This window comes from Clinocottus analis, unplaced genomic scaffold (assembly GCF_023055335.1).
Source record: "Clinocottus analis isolate CAN_PGR_092001 unplaced genomic scaffold, fCliAna1.0.p SCAF_26, whole genome shotgun sequence".
NCBI lineage: Eukaryota > Metazoa > Chordata > Actinopteri > Perciformes > Cottidae > Clinocottus > Clinocottus analis.
This window is the reverse complement of record NW_027175998.1, coordinates 4,259,794-4,278,967: the sequence shown is the minus strand read 5'-3', so window position 1 is coordinate 4,278,967 and position 19,174 is coordinate 4,259,794. Positions and strand designations below refer to the sequence as shown.

Below are 19,174 nucleotides of genomic sequence, written 5' to 3'. Positions count from 1 at the left end.
GTTGTGTTGGAGACAGGATGCACAGATAATGTTTTTATCCTGAAGGCACTTCAGCCGATCTCTCCCACCTTCTCCGTCTCTCAGTACCGGGGTTCCCGTACCCAGCGGCAGCGGCGGCGGCCGCCTCCACCGCCGCCACCTTTCGAGGCGCTCACCTCCGGGGCCGAGCCCGACCCGTCTACAGCGCCGTCAGGGCCGCCGTGCCACAACCCGCCATCCCCACCTACCCGGGGTAAACACACAACGCATAGAAACACACACACACTGCGCCAGAAAACTGTTAAATCTAGATATAATACGCATGATTTACTTCGTCAACAATAATACTTCATAACTGTGCATGCGGTGTGTTTGACTGTATGTATATCGTACATTTTGAGATATTGACACTGATGGTTTGCGGAGCTAAAATACCATTTCCTTGTCCGTCAAAGGCAACAATGTTTAGTGGTTAAGTTGTGCGTCTTCTCCTGATGAACGGCAGTAACAGTAGTCTCACTCTAAAGCCGCGCAGCCGTAGACAAAGAGGTGGTATTTTGTCTTGCATGTTGCACGGTGTGTAATAATCTCACCCTTCTTTCTTTTTTCTCTCTTTCACCATCCGTTTGGCACCGTTCTCTCTCTCTTTCTCTCTCTCTACCTCCATCACTCTTTGTTTGCTGTTTCCTGCAATGCCCACACGATGGCGCATCACACCATTTTTTTGTTTGTTTGGATTTTCCACCACCGCTCCTCTTTCTCTCTCTCCTTCACCTCCCTCCCTTTCCTATCTTCTCTCTCTCTCTCTCTCTCTCTCTCTCTCTGTCTCTCTCTGTCTCTCTCTCAGTGTGATGGCCTATCAGGATGGCTTTTACGGTGCAGCTGATCTCTATGTAAGTATCCCTCTCTCGGCCCTCTGCTGCCTCACCCCTCACTTACATCCCCTCCTCTTGCCTGTGGGTTTTGAAGTGTGACACAGCACGACTAAACCCAAAGAGACGTGTACTTTTGGGTGTTTTCATGTTCCCCTGGACTCGATTTTAAATTAACTTGTTTATTTCAAATGGGTTTTATTTCAAATATATTGAACTCATCTTTGGTTTTCCTGTAACGTAATCCCAACTGAAATGTCCTCTCAATGATGCATACAGATATAACGGCATCACACACACACACTTCCATCAGTGTTCATTCACGAGTACACTCCTCTCGGGTTTGTCTCTGTGCATTTGTGAGTTCAGTTTGTACCAATGTGATTATGCGTGTGTATGTGTGTGCAGGCGTGTGTGACCAGGTTGACAATAGCTGTTTCTGTTCTCTCTGTAGACTAGTGTTTCAGGACATTAGTGGCAGATTGCCCCAGGTAGGGTTTACACACTCTGTGTGAGAGCCAGTGTGCATCCTCCTCGTCTCCAATGACTGCGTGCTGCTAGACATTATTGACCATCTGAGATTGACACGCCTTCTCTGTCTTCTTCTACTAACTCACTGGATTCTGACATGGGTGGAGTTGCGGAAGGGGGAGAAGAGAATTAAGTTGAAATCTGACTTTGCCAAGCATGTGCTACATGAAAATGTCCACTCTCAAATGATCTACAGGATTAGGCGCAGTATTGCAGGTCAATACTTGAACTGTGGGCCCAAATCTGCACTCTTGGTTAAGTTAAGTCTATTCTAAGATGTTTTATTCTGGCATCGTCCCTATGTGACGCCCAACAGCAAGAATTAATCCATGAATGTAGGAGACAACACATGTTATTATATTTGACATCATCACACACACTTTTATTCCAAAATCATAGCGGAGATTAAAAAAAAAAAAAAAGAAAAGCAGATGCCTTTTCAGGACACGCCCCTTTTTTTCCTAACACTTATTTCGTTGATTCACACAAACACACGGATGTCCGTCAGCGAGGATGCGAACCCAATGAGACATTAAAGCCCGAGCATGTTCTCAGTAGTCAGAGGGATGTGGGACAGTTTCCATCAGCAGTTAATTCCGACCCCTTCCAGGAATCTCCCGATCTGTTTCACCTGTGGCATGCTAACTGAATCAATGTCGGCATGCAGACATATTGACAAGGCTGACTCCTCCCCCGGCCCCCTCCTACTTCCTCCCCTCTTTTTCTCCTCCGTCTGTACCCCCCTCCCTTCTTTTTCATGTCATCCTTAATTGCACTTCATCCTCAGTTAATAATTAAACACATTGTGTAATTTTTTCTCAAGTGTCATTTGGCATTCTTCTTCTACTCCTTTTTTATTATTTACTGCATCTTCTTTCCTCGTTCAGCGACTCTTCCTCTTCCACTCCTCCCCCTCTACACCATCTTCCTCCACCCTTTACTCCTTCCTAAACCCCCCCCCCCTCCCTCTCCCCAGTCCAGCCTCCCCTCCCCCCATAGCGGCAGCTGTGTGGTCCTGAATGCGGGGACTTGGTCGTGACTGATCCTTTAGGGTAGAATGCAGCGGTGTTTGTTTTGTTTTCATAGGGATGTTTGGCCTAATCCGCTGTGCGTTCTGAGTTTGGGGGAAAAGCATGCCGTGTCTGTCAGCGATTGGCCGCTGGCCACGTGAGCGTTTACGTGGGTGTGCGTGCGTGACTGGCTGACTGTCTTCTTTCACCCGTAGTTTTTGTTTTGTTTGGTCCATCAGCTGTTCATCCAAACATAAATAATGACACAATCATCTTGCCACACCCCTTCCCCCTTTCTTTAACAGTGTTTTTGGTAGGGGAACCGGGGTGGGGCACAGTTATAGGTATGATCTCTCTCTCTCTCTCTCTCTCTCTCTCCATGTCCAACGCACAGTGTGGGATAGAAAGAAGAAAAAGAAATCACTGTAATGTTGCACGAACGCTTGCAAACAGCTAAACACGTGATGTATTTTCCGTGTTGGTCATGGAGGGAGAGACCCACACAGAGCCTGAGCTACATCCTTGTGAATGCCGTACTGCACCAGATTAGCCAGTTTTGCTGACTGTCTGCTTGTTAATCTTTCGCTCTCTTCTCAGCAGTGTTTTGCTCACAGTGTTAACCCTCGTTAGATTAACCTCTTGTCCGTCAGTGTGTAGAGGGAAATGCGCCAAACCCTTTTAACGCTGATCTCCTCTTTGTTTCTCCCTTCGTCGTATACATCTCCCCTTTTCCCGACTCCCGTCGCGGCCTCGTCATCACAGGGCGGCTACGCAGCGTATCGCTACGCCCAGCCCACCGCGGTAGCCACACCAGCGGCGGCGGCGGCGGCCGCAGCGGCAGCTTACAGTGACAGGTGAGCTACGAAGCCTCCTCTGGCCGGAAGGTAGTCCGTTACAGCAGTGGTCCCCAACCACAAAAACGTTTTATTTTGAAAAAAGACCGGACACAGACAAACCTCTTGACACATTACGCAATAGTTACCCCAAAAATGAAACTTAAAAGTCTGTTTCAACTTGGTGTTCTGGATTAAAATCAAGGCAGAGCATCTTTGAGATCACCAGCTCTGGAAACGCTGCCTCCATGTCCACCATCCTGTCTTTGTGAAGCGAGTTTAAATGAAGCAGCAGACTGGACATGACGGTGTAATTTACAGAGTTAACAACATAAACACACGTCGAGTGTCGGCTATGCACTTTATAATTGCTTCATGCCGGTCTTATCATTTTATTACGTCATATTTGAAGGTGAAAATATCTTGTCACAAGAAACCGGTCCGTGGTTTAAAAAAGGTTGGGGACCGCTGCGTTACAGCAAATTCAGCCAAATTCCTTTCTTCTTCTTTTCTTTTCCTCATTTGACTTAATATGCGACACCTCATGTGTGATGTTTGTTGTTTGTTTGTTTGTTTTCTATGTAGCTACGGACGAGTTTACACGGCAGACCCCTACCATGCTGCGCTCAACCCGGCTGCCTACGGCGTCGGCGCCATGGTAAGTCCCCGAAACCCGACGCCGTCAAACATTCAAAGGACGAGGCGAGTGATATTCTGTGTTTCTTATTGTCTGCAACTCCCATGAAAGAGCTAAAGCAACAGCGCGTCAGTCCCTCAGTACTTTTATAACGGCGCTCTCCGACTTTTCTGCTTAAGACAAAGATATTTAAAAACTTTCACCAACATATAGTTTGTTGACCCAAAGAAAACAGCTGAGCGCTGTAGAGTTGAGCACACGTCCTGCAAAAGGTAAAGAGAGGATATTCTTTATAAAATGTGTTTTTAGAGACTGTTTTGGGGATTAATTTGTGGGACATATATATATATATATATATATATATATATATATATATATATATATTTATTTATTTATTTATATATATATATATATATATTTATTTATTTATTTATATATATATATATATATATTTATTTATTTATATATATATATTATATATATTATATATATATATATATTATATATATATATATTATATATATATATATATATATATATATATATATATATATATATATATATATATATATATATATATATATATATATATTCATGTTTGGTTTCAGTCTTTTTTATGGGATTTGTTGACAATAAAATAAACGTAGGAAGCGGACCGCCTGATCAGGAATGACTAATGCTATTGTGAAAGGACTTTACTCACTAGCTGTTCATCTTTTGTCGTTCCACAGGCCACACTGTACAGGGGAGGCTACAGTAGATTTGCCCCTTACTAAAGACACTACATTTCCCAGGAGCTCCCCTCTTCCATTGAATCTCTCTGAAAGAGCTCCCTCTGTTGTCGTGGAGGTGGACTGCACCCGGTTTTAAAGTGTGGAGTCGACTCAACAAAGATATTTCAGATCCCTCCCCAGAGCAGTCCCACGTTTTCGTATATACGCTTCTACAGAAATAGAGGAATGCTGTATTAAAGACTGACAGATGGCCTTTACAGTAAAAAAAGAAAGAAAAAAGACTTAAAATGGCCACCTTCCCTATTGCACGGCTGTATTATAGTCCCCTCTTCTTATTCCCTCGGCACTCAGCAGCACAAGACTCGTGATGGAGCCCAGATGTTCTTCCAAAGGCTGTATGTGGATAACGGACATTTTAAACAGCTGTCAACGGCGTGAGGGGGAAAAAAAAAAAAAGAAAAGAGCTGAGCGCCGTGCACGCACTCACCATTTTGAAGGAAAAAGGGAGGGAATCAAAAGTGTCCACATGCGTCGCAGAGATAGGAAGCAGGAGGAAGAGAAGCTAAAAAAACAACGTTTTGGATCCAGAACGACAAGTCACCGACGATAAAAAAATATAATTAACAACCACTGATGGGATTTTAAGGTGATTCCACCTTAATGTGGGCGGATAGTAATGAGGCTTTCCACGTAGGAAGTGTGAGGAAGTGTGAGGAAGAGTGAGGAAGAGTGAGGACGAGTGAGGAAGTGCAACGCGACAGGAATCACGTCCGAAAGCTTCGGGGAGGGAGGGGTTATTAGAGCTGTTCCTTACCTCAAGTTTTCTTAGTGTGTGGAAATGGTGAACCTTTAAACTTTAAAATTGTTATGATATGCAAAGAAATTAGTTTAGAGAAAAAAAGTTACCAAATTATTATTATTATTATTATTGTAATTATTCTTCCTCTAATAAAAAAAAACAACATTTATTTTGTTTGTAGATCAACAGTGAACCTTGGGGTTAGCGTCAGACAGTGAGCATCTGTTTCTGGATCCCTCCACCTTGTGGACTATACGACACCACGATAGTCTCTCTACACTGTGTGCAGCCGCCACCAGAACATCACACACTGAAACATCGTCGTCCTGAATTGATTTTATATTTTTAGCTTTTAGATCCAAAACATCATCCACCCACAACCCTGGGGTTCTAGTATTTGTTGACGCTTTTATTGTAGAGATGTATTATTTGGATCCCCCTCCTCTCCCCCCATGCTCCACCTTTTCTAGAGCAGAGTCCAACATTGAACGAGTCTTCCTGAAACATACTTTAGTCGGTAAATGTGTCGGAGGCGCTGCCAGCCGGCGCCTCACCGAGCAAGAGAGAGCTTCTGTCTGAGTTCATAGAAAATATTTAAATGCAAAACACCTTACTATTGTGCATATTTCTATACCGTTGTATTCTATATTTCCAGAACGTGGCTTTTTTGTGTGTGTTTTTTTGGGCTTTTGTTTTTTTTGTTCCAAAGATTTGTAGAAAGCACATTTTTCTGCCGTATGTATAAATATATTATCTTTGTTATTGTTATGATCATAATCTTATGGCTGTCTTTATTTACATATTTTTCACTTTGTTTGTCTATATATATATATATATATATATATATATATATATATATATATATATATATATATATATATATATATATCTTTAAGTGTTGTTCCTTCTCCAATAAGGTGCAAGTTCGATTTCAAGTTTGTTTTTGTTGTTTTTCTTTTGCATTGGAATAAAGTTCTTGAGTCGAGCGCGTGCCGGAGGACCGACGCACTAGAGGTATGCATGTAACACTATCAACCTTTGTCCTCTTGGGGAAATAATCAGTCAATCCAAGCGACAGTTTGTCCTTTTGTTTTGGGTTGATTATAGGATCCGTTAGCATGACATTTGATTATTTCAAAAATATACAGCGACGGCTGCATTTCTCTCTATTTTTATGTCCACGTTTTGGAGGCTGAGACGTTTGAGATGAACGAACATAGGCGTGTAGCACTTTGGCTAAAACTGTGTTCCTTTTTGTGTGCGTTTCTTTTTTTTTTTATTCATTTATTTTAGAGTTTGAAGCAGACCCCTTACATTTCAGTGGCTCGCTCCGGTTCATTTGAAGATGTCCAGTGAGACGTCTGAAAGTGTTTTCACTCGTACATGAGCAGGTGTATATTTCAACATGGTGGGAAACTAAATGTCATTGTGGGATATGATATAAGCTGTGTTGAATGAGATACTTTTATTTTCAATTTTTCTGCCCCCCCACCCAACATTTTCACTAATTTCAATATTGTTTTCCATCTCTCACATTTGGAAAAAACAGGTCAATAAGATATTTTTTTTTCTCTATTAAATGTGCTGCTGTTTTAATTTTAGCATTTGTTATATATTCAAATTACTACAGAATGTGCTCTGGACGAAAAAAAAAAAAAAAAAAACCTAGCCAAAGATGCTAACCTACGGTCCCCAGCACGTTCTGGTTCTCAACTTGAGAAGTGCGACACAAAATACACAAACATGGACTTATGAAGCCACTGACGGCATGGACAAACCAGCATGAGCGATACTTGTCAAGTTTGAAATATTTTGCATGAATCTTGTGTCTTTCATATTTTGACTCCTGAGCAGCCGAGTCCCGCTGCGTCTTCTTTACCACTAAACGCTACGAGGGGAGCGACCGGCAGCTAGCCGCTTGAAGCTAGCTCACACAACCAAGAGCACAGTGCTGTTTGGCAACAGAATAACTCAAAATAAAAAGCCTGCTGCCGCACAAAATAACACGTGGCAGCTTAATTTCTCCTGTCATGGTTTTCTCGCCACTGTATTATAGTAAACTATGTGGCCCTCCTTCATAGTTGCTATGGTTCCCTCAATGAACAGTCCTCTCCCTCTGTCATGTCTATATCCCCCCTGACTGCCATTTTGTTTTTTTTTTAGTTATTGAATGTCCATATAAAATGTTTTATATAAAAATGTTTTGTTGTGATTACGCTTTCAGGTGGTTTTCTTTTGGTATTCTATTTATTTAGACGGTGTTTTTAATGTTTACACGTAGAGTAAGTAGAGTGAGTGCTAATTACTTCATTTAAGTCTCAGTATTGATGCCAGTGTGCTTTCAACACACAGCACTGACATATTGACGAATTTGAAGCCGATCTGGTAACCAGTTCTCTTATTTCAACGTATCCACAAAAAACTGTTTGTATAATACCTCACGAAAAAGTTATGCTACGACAAAAGTCCAGCAATTTTGGTGGATTTCTGTTTCTCACATGCAAACAAGTATTTTAAGAGTATCTGGAGCAACATTAGCATCTTTGGACTTCCTGGCCCAACATTCTCTACTTTTAGCTTTGTTTTGGTCTCCACCAACTCTCTGTATAAGCTCCATGTGTTCACCAGCTAGTTGCTAACCTTGCCCCTGTACTGTTTGATGCTAGTTAGCATTAGCATTCAGTGGGTTTGTCGGAGCTTTTTGTTTTAAAATAGCTTCTTGCAAACCACAGGTCAGGCTAAGTGATACACATGCAAACTGAAAAATCAAGACATGGGCTGAAGGATGCTAAAGCGGTGTGTGTGAAACAATACGAGCTGAACTTATTGTTTTACACAACAATGACTAAAGCTCCTTACCGCTGGACGTGATCACGTCTGGATTGTGACTTTTGTGTGAACGGTTAAAACCACTCACCATTCCCTGGGCTCATGAATGGCAATCAATTTGGTTGGCGCAGAGTTTGACTGACGGACTAAATAAATATGACATAAAAGAGCAATAACCACAGTTATTATCCCCGCCAAGAGGATCATGTGGTTGATGGCGGTCCGTGAGTCTTCGTGTCTGTCCGCGTCTCATCTCTCGTTCTGCTGCCGCTAACTGCGTAACGTTTTGTCCGCGTGGTCATGGCTGCGTTCGTTCATCGCCACGTCTTTAGTGTCTTTGAGCGCCGTCACCTTTCCCCTTTTCAAGCCAGGTAAGTTTAAATCGTTTGTGATGTGCGAGTGATGAGATAATGATAACTAATTCTATAGATCCGTGATTGAAGACATGTTTTCTGTCAAAGTGGAAGGTGACTGGATAGAAGCGTGATGGAGGAAAGGAAAAAATATGATTAGTCTGACAATTTATTATTTCAAACAATGTTTTTCAAAAAAATACAAAAATAGGCATCTGTTAGCCGATGTTATCGAATAGCGTACTATTTATTAAAGAAAGGAATAGAGGACTACAAGAAGGTAAAATAGTGAAGCGAGGAGAGTAGGAGGGTTTGCTGGAGGTAAATGTGTAGCTACCGATTGTCATATTTCTACATTAGATTAATTTGTGTATTTCACATATGAGGGCCACTGGGAAAAGGCAGACTTCGCTTCCTTTTGCGAGTCCACACAGAAGTGGCGCGCCGATTAAAACCCAACCAAGAAACAGATTTACAGATAAGAAAGTTGACATTTTGACTTGCGTTTATTGCGGCGTTGATACCGTGTCATGACTTACGAAACCTCTCCCTCGAGTTTAATGTGTTTTAGATTCATGCTAACCTCAAACCCCATACGCTACACCAGTCGGCTAGCTTACAGCTGCTCGTGTTGGGGATGCCGCACGACACGTGCACATTCAAGAATACTTTGTACACACACACACAATAATATACATGGAACCGGACCCGCCGGCCCTTTTTTGTTTCATAGAACTAAGCAGCCTTCACACCGTCACGCATGATGCAAGTGATGCGTGTTGTTAGCATGCAACGCTAAAATTCTAATGTTCAGCAGCTTGAAGTTAACATCCAAGTTTTAGTATGCTAACTTTGCTAATTAGCACAGATAAAACAAAACAAAGGCCTGTACGACTGAGGCTGATGGGAAAGCCATTCGTGTACAAGGTATTTGCTCAATATACTGACGCTGGAGGACAGCTCAGTGTATCTGCATGTACATGGAAGTGTGTAAAATGTCATGGCAATGCATCCTAGTTATGTCACACTGTCGACCGGGATACATATTAATTAGCAGCTTTATTCATGCAGAAACTAGGCCTTTATAATATTACATTGGATCAAATTGGAAATTCCTATAAAGTTCTCGTGTGCTTCAAGAAGACATTTTTGGGGGGGAAATATTTATTGACAGTTCGACTCATTATTGATGTGCACACATGTACATTCATAGTTAATAAAAATAGAAATATTTGTGTGTGTATATATAAATATATATTTGTATAATCCTAAACGGCTGTACATTGAAATGAATAGCTCCAAAGAAGAAGAGTTGTGGTGTAGAAAAGGCAGAAAGGAGGAGTTTTGGAGCTATTGCTCAGAGCATAGACACCTCACTGAAGTGCACATATATACAGTATTTAAATACAAATGTAAATAAATAATTGTGTTAATTTTTTTTTTAATTTTTAGAAATGACATTTGCCAATTTTGTCACATTTTCCATCAGCTTTGGGTCTCAAGCTTTGTGCATGATTCCCCAAAAACCTACGCAGACCTCACGCAGCGGCAGACCTCAGGTCAGGTGTTTGGGAAGGTGAAGGAGAGCAGGGCGAGAGGGGAGGACTGGCAGTCAGGTACAGGGAGGTAAAATAGTTGTGCTGGAAGTGCTGCAGTGCATTTTTTTAAACGATTCCATATTTGGCCAGGTCGCTGAGCTCCATGTCCCCGAAAGCTTCCCATGGGCACACCACGGTGATGTCGGTGCCCAGGCCCTCCATGCCGGGGATGTCGTCTCCAAATCTGTAAAAAAAAAAAAAAAAAGTTGATACGTGACTTTCACTTGTGGGAGTAATCAGATATTATGAAAACTATCCTTCACACCCATTGGCTGAATTGTATCAGCGCATACCATGAATCTGTTTTTAAAGCAGTGACTCTTTCTCTACATGAAGTGGTCATGGAGTAGAAGTGCAACCCGAGGCCGACTCTCACCCCTTCTGTCCGGGTTTGGGCGCCTTGCTCTTGAAGGTGCGGGTCGTCCTCTGCTTGAACTTGGGAGGGCCCTTCTTGTCGGAGGGATTGGCTGCGTCTCCCATCTTTTCAGCACTGAGAGGAAAAACACGTCAAAAGTAAGTTTGCATGTCTTAATGTGCACTGCGATCGCGTGACGTGCCGTCTCTACGTTGGGGTCAAAGCGTTGACTGAAGCTGCCGCTAAGCTCCTTCCAGCCCTGTTACACAAACAGCTTTGTCTATTTTTTGCACCTTGGCTTTAAAGATTACTCGTCGGCCGGTGACATCTTGAGGCAAAGGTGTCACCACGTTCACTTAATTCCAGTCTGAAGTCACCACACGTATGTTGTGAATATTAACCCCTGGGTTTAAGGAGGTTTTTGCCCCTGACGAACTAATTTTCAATCTGCCCTAATCCGACCTTTCCGTGACTTTGGTCGTAGGTCTAATCTCACGGTGGACTTTCATCCTCAGGTGGCCACTTTCATGCAAACAAATAGTGTCAACTAATTCAGTTACAGAATCATCCTGATTTGAGTCCGTTACGCATTGTGTGTAACGGACACACAACTACTACTGCAGCGTCTGTGTGCTGAAAATACCGAAAGGCTTCTCTCTTTTGTTTTAATACATTAAACTAGGATGCTCTCTTGAGATATGAATCTCTTTTGGGGGTAAAATGGCTGCCTAATTATGAAACATAAACCAGCAGAGATTATATATTTACTGAAGGGAGGAGAGAAACTGTCCAAAAGGTCAGATAGTTAATGAAGGTTGGCGCAAACATCCAATTTCATAGTTCTAGAAACAATTAGAGATATGCCAAAGTTCTGCAGCGAGACAGTCCTGCTCGTTGGTTTCCATTTTTCTTAACTTGTTCTTAACAGTTTTTTCTTATCGCGACTACTCATGTCATTACTGCTGTTGCATGTTACTATGATTCATCCTTTTACTATCACGAGGCTTTACGTCACACATTGATTGTTGCTCTCAGACTACTGGACATCTGTAACACAATTATCTCAGATGGGCTCGTACTTTGAAAGTGCTTTCCTAGACTTCTACTACTCAAAGTGCTTTTACACGACATCATTCACACACTGATGAGGATCCACCATGCAAGGTGCCAGTATTATTCAGGGGAGCAGTTTAGGGTTAAGTGTCTTGCTCAAGGACACATCGACGGGCACACGGGCCAGCGGAGTCGGGGATCGAACCGCCGATCCTCTGATTGAAGGACGACCTGCTCACCTCTGAGCCGCAGTCGCCCCGCAGCTGGTCTTTAAAGACGTAGCTTTAGCCGCTAAAGGTCGTACTATGCTACTATGCTACTTCCATTTCTATCCCTTTTCTCGCCTTCAAAATAAAAGCGCTTTATCTCAAATCAGAAAACCAGATACATGTTGCTTAAAGCAGACAAGAAACATGCCACAAAAACAACCAAATTGATTAAGAAACCATTTCTAACTTTTTCAGACATATTGAGTTACTTACACAGATCATTATATTGTTATAATTGTATATTAAAATATTGTTATTGGTATAATTACTCATTATATAACCGGGGGTGCTGCTTCACATGCTTTCACTGTTTCTGAATTAGTTTTAACATTACTGGTTGAACATGGACAAAAGAAGAGTGGCTTGTCCCTCACAGGGACCCTTACTACTGAGCAGACTGTTCATGTTGTTTCCTGATAAAAGACAAATGTTTCTTCTGCTACCTGTTCATAAAATAATCATAAAAACAGATTTATATACGGTTGATAACTGGCTGTTGCTCCAGAGTGTCTGTTATATTGTTCTGATAACATTACTTTAAAATATAAGCGTGCAGTAGATTAGTTTTCTCTTCAATATTGAGTTATATATTCCCACTCTTTCACATGTACACAATCAGTTGTCGTTACGACAGATGAACTGAAATTGGGGGGAAAGTGCTGCCTCGTTAATATTCAAACACGTTGACCTGAACATGACAGCACTTTCCGCTGCAGATCTTTCATCAAATTGTCTTTATTAAAAGATAAATATACGTTTATGGTAATTCCTTTTGCTTTTCTATCTAGTCTTGGATGTTTTAAACCTTCAACACAAGGAATCCCTTCTGAGGAGGTGATGCACGGCCTCCACAACGTAAAACAAAAGTAGTAGTTTAAACTTTAGTAGTAGTCCAGTTTACTTCTATACCTTTAATACCGTACAGGAGGTAGAAATAGAAAAGAGACGAAGATGAACAAAACAAAACGGATGCAAAGTGCAGAAACCAGTTAAACGCTGGATGAAACAACGAAGAAAATCTGTTGTTTTTTTTGCTTCTTCGAACCGTTTGAGGCTTTTCCCAAAAATTGATCAGCACCAACATCACATCCACGTACACACATCCCTTTACCGAAAAACAAAACGTGGGTTTCTACCAGTAAACAGTGAAAGCGGTGACGCTCACGTCGCTCTGACCTCACGCTGCTCTCACCGTCGTTCAGCGGGTAAAAGTTGTGTCTTACCTGATTCCTTGATGTTGCAGTCACACAGTTGGCTTCAGGCCAAAGTCTCTCTGCTCAGTTTGGGTCTTATGGTCTTTCCCCATAAGACCCAAACCTATATACCCCCCCCCCCCCACTAATCCCCCCGATGCTGCTCTATGATGGGCTGCCCCTCTCGGGTGAAGGAGGGGTTGTGATGGAGCCTCTGAGGGGAAACTCCACCGGACTCGCTGGATGATTGTTGATTTAATATGAGAATTTCCTTTTTTTTAATTGGTGTGAAGCCTTTTAACATGATTGTTAAACAATAAATTACGATTCCGCGACAGTAAATTTCGCTCGCGGTTTGAGTTCTATGACGATAACGGTTGAAGTTGATGATAATAATTTGCCGGGAAGGTTTTAATTTAAAGTCTGTTTACGACTGAAACCTCACAATCTTAATGTGAATGATTAATGACAAAAAAAAGGGTAATTAAGATAGAAAAATGACTCAAATAATATAAATACTGAAGGTTTACAGGCAATATGTGACGCTCTAACCAGATCCTGGGGCGTGTCCTTAAGGTTGGACCCCTCACGTCTCGTCACATGAATGTGTGTTCATTGTGTAGCGTCTGTGTTGTCGCCTGCCGGCCACGAGGCGAGGGATTAAGAGCTGAGAGGTTAAGTGTTCTGTTTCTGCCGTAAGTGATTGATCTCTGGGATTAGAGCTTCCCTGATCTCACGTCACGCGCTGCAGCATCGTATCGGTTGCGTCAGTAAACACGCTTGTTTACCAATGAGGTGAAAATACGTCTAAATCTATTTTACAATCACTGCTGAGCTCCATGTCTTCATATGATGCGTCATGCAGAGTAGCATTGAATAAACTGAATAAAAAAACACATATTAATCATTATAAATTAATTATTTAATGAAAGGACGAAAGTATTGTGGGTGAAATGTATTTAAAGTACCACAAATCACTGTCACTATTGATTATATTCATATGAGAGCATTTTAATGTTGTAGTTGCTTAAGTAAAGCACAAAAATGACAAAACGTAGCGTGCAGAGAGTAAATGTCGAGGTAAAGGTAGACTCCGTCAGCGGCCGAGTGCAGAAACATTAACGTTCATAATCAGAAGATGTTCTTCAGAGCAGCGGCTGAGTCGCATTTTGTTGTGTTCAAGCTTTTGAGTTCCTTTATTTTTGCACATTCATCATAACAATATTGCTCCTGTTTCTAAACCAAAATAAGAAGTTGTAGAATCTGATCCCGAGGGGTCCAACTGGGCTCCAACTGGGGTACCATAGGGCTCCAACAGGGGTACCATAGGGGTACTATAGAGGTACCATAGGGCTCCAACAGGGGTACCATAGGGCTCCAACAGGGGTACCATAGGGCTCCAACAGGGGTACCATAGGGCTCCAACAGGGGTACCATAGGGCTCCAACTGGAGTACCATAGAGCTCCAACTTGGGTACCATAGGGGTACTATAGAGGTACCATAGGGCTCCAGCTGGGGTACCATAGGGCTCCAACTGGGGTACGAAAGGGCTCCAGCTGGGGTACCATAGAGCTCCAACTGGGGTACCATAGGGGTACTATAGAGGTACCATAGGGCTCCAACAGGGGTACCATAGGGCTCCAACTGGGGTACCAAATGGGTACCATAGAGGTACTATAGGGCTCCAACTGGGGTATCAAATGGGTACAACAGGGGTAACATAGAGCTCCAACTGGGGTACCATAGGGGTATTATAGACATACCATAGGGGTACTATAGAGGTACCATAGGGCTCCAACTGAGGTACCACAGAGGTACTATAGATGTACCATAGGGGTACAACTGGGGTAACATAGGGGTACTATAGGGGTACCATGGGGCTCCAACGGGGGTACTATAGGTGTACCATAGAGGTACCATAGGGGTACTATAGGTGTACCATAGAGGTACTATAGGTGTACCATAGAGGTACCATAGGGGTATCATAGGTGTACCATAGAGGTACTATAGGTGGTAATATAGGTGTACCATAGAGGTACTATAGGTGTACCATAGAGGTACTATAGGTGTACCATAGAGGTACCATAGGGGTACCATAGGTGTACCATAGAGGTACTATAGGGGTACTATAGAGGTACTATAGGGGTACTATAGGTGTACCATAGGGGTACTATAGGGGTACCATAGAGGTACTATAGGGGTGTACTTTGTGGGGGCTTTGACAGACTGACTATGACTTCAATGACTATGACTTGATCGCCGTGCCAGTAGGTGACGCCTCAATAATTCAAGGTAACCTGACGTACTCAAGTGCTGTATTTTGGCACATGAAACGATCCCACAGCAGCTGATGGGATTAGCCGCTCGGAGGACTTTAAAAAGGGACGGAGAGAGTCAGGAAGCAGCCAGACTCATCACACAGCACCTCTGAACCGCTCTGAGACTCCAGCAGAAGGTGAGTTCAACCTGCAGGTGTCTCCGCTCTGCTCCGGCTTTGATACCATGTGAAGCTCCGGAGAAGAAAAGGACAGACGGAGGGATGAAGTGATGGAGGGATGGAGGGATGGAGGGATGGAGGGATGGCTTCTAGCTTCTTCTTTTCCTCCTGAGGATCACAAAATGAGAGCTGAGATGTTCACTGGGACTTCAGAAGGAATTGTTCTTTGAGCTCCGTCTCTCTTTCTTTACCACGGCCTCTCTTCACCGGTTGGAGGAGTTTTTAAAATTGGTTTTACTTTTTTTGAATCAATGCTGATCGGATTATGCGTTGACAAGCGATATAGTTTAGATTGGACTGTATCTACACCTCCATGGAATATCTAATCTGAAGGGAGACTATAATCTGCAGAAGCAAGGCCTGTTTATTTGTATCGCACCTTTCCAGAGCTCGACCCTTCACATACTGGAGACTAAAGAAGTTATTAAATACACACAAGGCCCTATACAATTACACAATGTAGGGTTTCTAACAAAGTGAAACTAAATTAAATAAACATAGCCGCAAAGCAAGATATTTATGGATTTGTCCGTCTATGTTTAATGTAATAAAAGCTGTGGCAAAGGTTTATGGACGACTTGAGTGTGTCGTGTGTTTCATGTGTTTTTGCTCTTTTTGTTTTTCCAGTAAATCAAAATGGAAGACGTCGCCGTCGCCGTCCCCGCCGACAAGAAGGGCCCTCCCAAGTTCAAGCAGAGGGCCATGCGCACCTTCAAGAGCAAGGCGCCCAAACCCGGACAGAAGGGGTGAGATGGACCACACACACACACAGACACACACACAACACACACAAGTGTTTACTGCATTTGCTATTCCCGTCTTTTACTTCCACACAAAACTTCTCAGTCCGTGCTGATCCGGTCTTCTTTATCTTTGCCTCGTGCGCTCAGATTCGGAGACGACATCCCCGGCATGGACGGCCTGGGCACCGACATCACCGTGGTGTGCCCATGGGAAGCCTTCGGGGACATGGAGCTCAGCGACCTGGCCAAATACGGGATCGTTTAGTCCTTCTGCCTTTCACCCCTCATGTAGTCCAACGTCTCACCGAGTAGCTGAAAATATCATACTTGTGCCCTCAAGAGGAGGCAGATATTGATTATGGATAATAAAAAAAAGAGATCCAGCACTTTCTCTGGCCGGAGCTCGTTCTCTCCGCAGAGGAAAGAAGATTTATAAAAGGTTTGATTTATTTTTTCCACCTCTTCTCCTCAAAGCTGCAGATTCAACATCCGATGTACAGATGTATATTTTGTGTATTGGCTGTAAAAGAAAATATATTTTTATGATGAAGTCCGTTAACACAATACATGCCGATGCTTTCCGTACAACTGTCTCTGTGTCGTTCCTGTCACACCACACGCTGCTCAAATTGTGCGTCGCTCGTTCTAACTGTAAAAGATAAAAACATCTGGCTTCGTGGGAAGCAGAGCTACTTATTCACAGGAAGTCATCGATCCCCCAGATGTAACGTTGGAGAGACGTTTGACAGCCGGGTGACGTCAACGCCGAGACGCATCGGTGTGTCTGCTTTTACTGAAACATGTTTGTAAAAGGTTTTTAAAGAAGTCAACAAGCTAACAAGATGGCTGCAGGCCGAGAGGCTTTCTGCTGCGTCGGCTCGCAGCCCGCTTGACCCTGAAGCCTTCCTCTCTCCTCCCTCCTCTGTCCTCTCCTCTCTCCTCTCTCCTCCCTCCTTTCCCCTCTCCTCTCTCCTCTCTCCTCCCTCCTCTGTCCTTTCCTCTCTCCTCCCTCCTTTCCCCTCTCCTCTCTCCTCTCTCCTCCCTCCTCTCCCCTCTCCTCCCTCCTCTGTCCTCTCCTCTCTCCTCTCCCCTCCCTCCTTTCCCCTCTCCTCTCTCCTCTCTCCTCCCTCCTCTCCTCTCTCCTCTCTCCTCCCTCCTTTCCCCTCTCCTCTCTCATCTCTCCTCCCTCCTCTCCCCTCTCCTCCCTCCTCTTGCCCCTCTCCTCCCTCCTCTGTCCTCTCCTCTCTCCTCTCTCCTCCCTCCTTTCCCCTCTCCTCTCTCCTCTCTCCTCCCTCCTCTGTCCTTTCCTCTCTCCTCCCTCCTTTCCCCTCTCCTCTCTCCTCTCTCCTCCCTCCTCTCCCCTCTCCTCCCTCCTCTGTCCTCTCCTCTCTCCTCTCCCCTCCCTCCTTTCCCCTCTCCTCTCTCCTCTCTCCTCCCTCCTCTCCTCTCTCCTCCCTCCTTTCCCCTCTCCTCTCTCATCTCTCCTCCCTCCTCTCCCCTCTCCTCCCTCCTCTTGCCCCTCTCCTCCCTCCTCTGTCCTCTCCTCTCTCCTCTCTCCTCCCTCCTTTCCCCTCTCCTCTCTCCTCCCTCCTCTCCCCTCTCCTCCCTCCTCTTGCCCCTCTCCTCCCTCCTCTGTCCTCTCCTCTCTCCTCTCTCCTCCCTCCTTTCCCCTCTCCTCTCTCCTCTCTCGTCCCTCCTCTCCCCTCTTCTCCCTCCTCTTGCTCCTCTCCTCTCTCCTCTGTCCTCTCCTCTCTCCTCTCTCCTCTCTCCTCCCTCCTTTCCCCTCTCCTCTCTCCTCTCTCCTCCCTCCTCTCCCCTCTCCTCCCTCCTCTTGCCCCTCTCCTCTCTCCTCTGTCCTCCCTCCTCTGTCCTCCCTCCTGCACCAATTAGCTGTTTGACCACGTCTCCCCCCTGAAGCCCCGCCCCCTAATAAAGTGGCCTGAAGGTTTAACACTGACTGCTTCGTTTACGCCACGTTGCACGAGGCACCGCCTCTTTGTCTGCTCGCTGTTTCCAGGCTCAAACAGCTGACTGGCGCAGTGACACGAATCCACACAAGATATATGGACACACACACACGCACACACACATTTGCAGGAACAGCAATGTTAGCATGGAGCTGCTAATTAATGCGTTGTGTAGATTACACATCAACGATGGTCGCAAGGACCAGTTTGTAGGATTTAAGGGGATTTATTGCCAGAAATGCAATATTATATTAATAACTGGTTCAATGGTGTAAATCACCTGATCACCTGGTGAGTGATGGCGTATTCAGCTGGTTGCAATCTACCACTTCACCACTAGATGGCAGTAAATCCTTCACTGAGCCCCGTTGGCAGTGCACAAGAACGCATTTCCTCGTTTTGTTGCTGGTGTCGCGTTTGAACCGGCAGACGGTGAAAATGTCGTGGTGGTTACTTCTATTTTTTTAATGTATATTTGTGTTACAGATTATTTTACGCCCCAAGAGTTGGTGATTATTAGAACAATGGAAAGACTCACAAAGATAGAGTTGAGTTTTATTTAGTTTACTTTTTTGTAATATGTAATTTAACCCTTCGGTTCACATCACAAGTACTTTTAAAAACTTTTTTTATTGTTTTCGTCGGCTGACATTTCATAATTATGTCTTTTTGGACGAATCATCACTTGTTAAATTGTTTCTTACTTTAAAAACTTCTTAAAAAGTACAGCTGGTTAGTGGCTGTTTATGGGGTGTTTGTATTGATATTAAAACTAATCAATGTACTTTGTGCACTTTTAAATAAGTAATTCAATTCAGTTTATTTTGCTCTCTGAAGGCTTTACAATCCCACGGCCTCAGGAACAACTCCCCAAATAAAGATAGAAAAAGTCTTTCACAGGGAAAAAATGGAAGAAACCTT

General features: G+C 43.7%; 3 protein-coding genes across 7 annotated transcripts in view; 2 read left to right on the top strand and 1 right to left on the bottom strand.

Moving 5' to 3' along the window:
- Positions 1–6,197, top strand: part of rbfox2 (RNA binding fox-1 homolog 2) — a 34,089-nt gene extending 27,892 nt beyond the window's left edge. For 2 of the 5 annotated variants that reach the window (XM_068591806.1, XM_068591809.1), the window contains 5 exons: positions 85–232; positions 827–872; positions 3,155–3,246; positions 3,811–3,883; positions 4,594–6,197. In XM_068591806.1, the coding sequence (XP_068447907.1) occupies positions 85–232; positions 827–872; positions 3,155–3,246; positions 3,811–3,883; positions 4,594–4,638 (404 nt within the window). In that variant the 3' untranslated portion in view covers positions 4,639–6,197. Of the gene's footprint in view, positions 1–45; positions 233–826; positions 873–1,305; positions 1,343–3,154; positions 3,247–3,810; positions 3,884–4,593 lie in introns of those variants that run through there. The other 3 variants (XM_068591805.1, XM_068591808.1, XM_068591807.1) reach the window with 2 other exon arrangements.
- A 4,044-nt stretch (positions 6,198–10,241) lies between these two features.
- LOC137794913 (retinal rod rhodopsin-sensitive cGMP 3',5'-cyclic phosphodiesterase subunit gamma-like) lies at positions 10,242–10,655 on the bottom strand. The gene is made up of 2 exons (XM_068592054.1): positions 10,552–10,655; positions 10,242–10,359 (listed from the first exon to the last, which is right to left on the bottom strand). The coding sequence occupies exons 1-2, from the start codon at positions 10,653–10,655 to the stop codon at positions 10,242–10,244; spliced, it is 222 nt and encodes a 73-aa protein (XP_068448155.1).
- A 5,524-nt stretch (positions 10,656–16,179) lies between these two features.
- Positions 16,180–16,551, top strand: LOC137794914 (retinal cone rhodopsin-sensitive cGMP 3',5'-cyclic phosphodiesterase subunit gamma-like). The gene is made up of 2 exons (XM_068592055.1): positions 16,180–16,289; positions 16,434–16,551. Exons 1-2 carry the CDS (start codon positions 16,180–16,182, stop codon positions 16,549–16,551), a joined length of 228 nt encoding a protein of 75 aa, XP_068448156.1.
- Positions 16,552–19,174: the final 2,623 nt, after the last annotated feature.

Bases quoted from the DNA above. Each gene is read 5' to 3' on its own strand.
- LOC137794914 (XM_068592055.1), top strand. From the start codon at position 16,180: ATGGAAGACGTCGCCGTCGCCGTCCCCGCCGACAAGAAGGGCCCTCCC. The intron at 16,290-16,433 runs GTGAGATGGACC...TCGTGCGCTCAG, and splicing joins CCCAAACCCGGACAGAAGGG to ATTCGGAGACGACATCCCCG.
- LOC137794913 (XM_068592054.1), bottom strand. From the start codon at position 10,655: ATGGGAGACGCAGCCAATCCCTCCGACAAGAAGGGCCCTCCCAAGTTC. The intron at 10,360-10,551 runs GTGAGAGTCGGC...TTTTTTTTACAG, and splicing joins CCCAAACCCGGACAGAAGGG to ATTTGGAGACGACATCCCCG.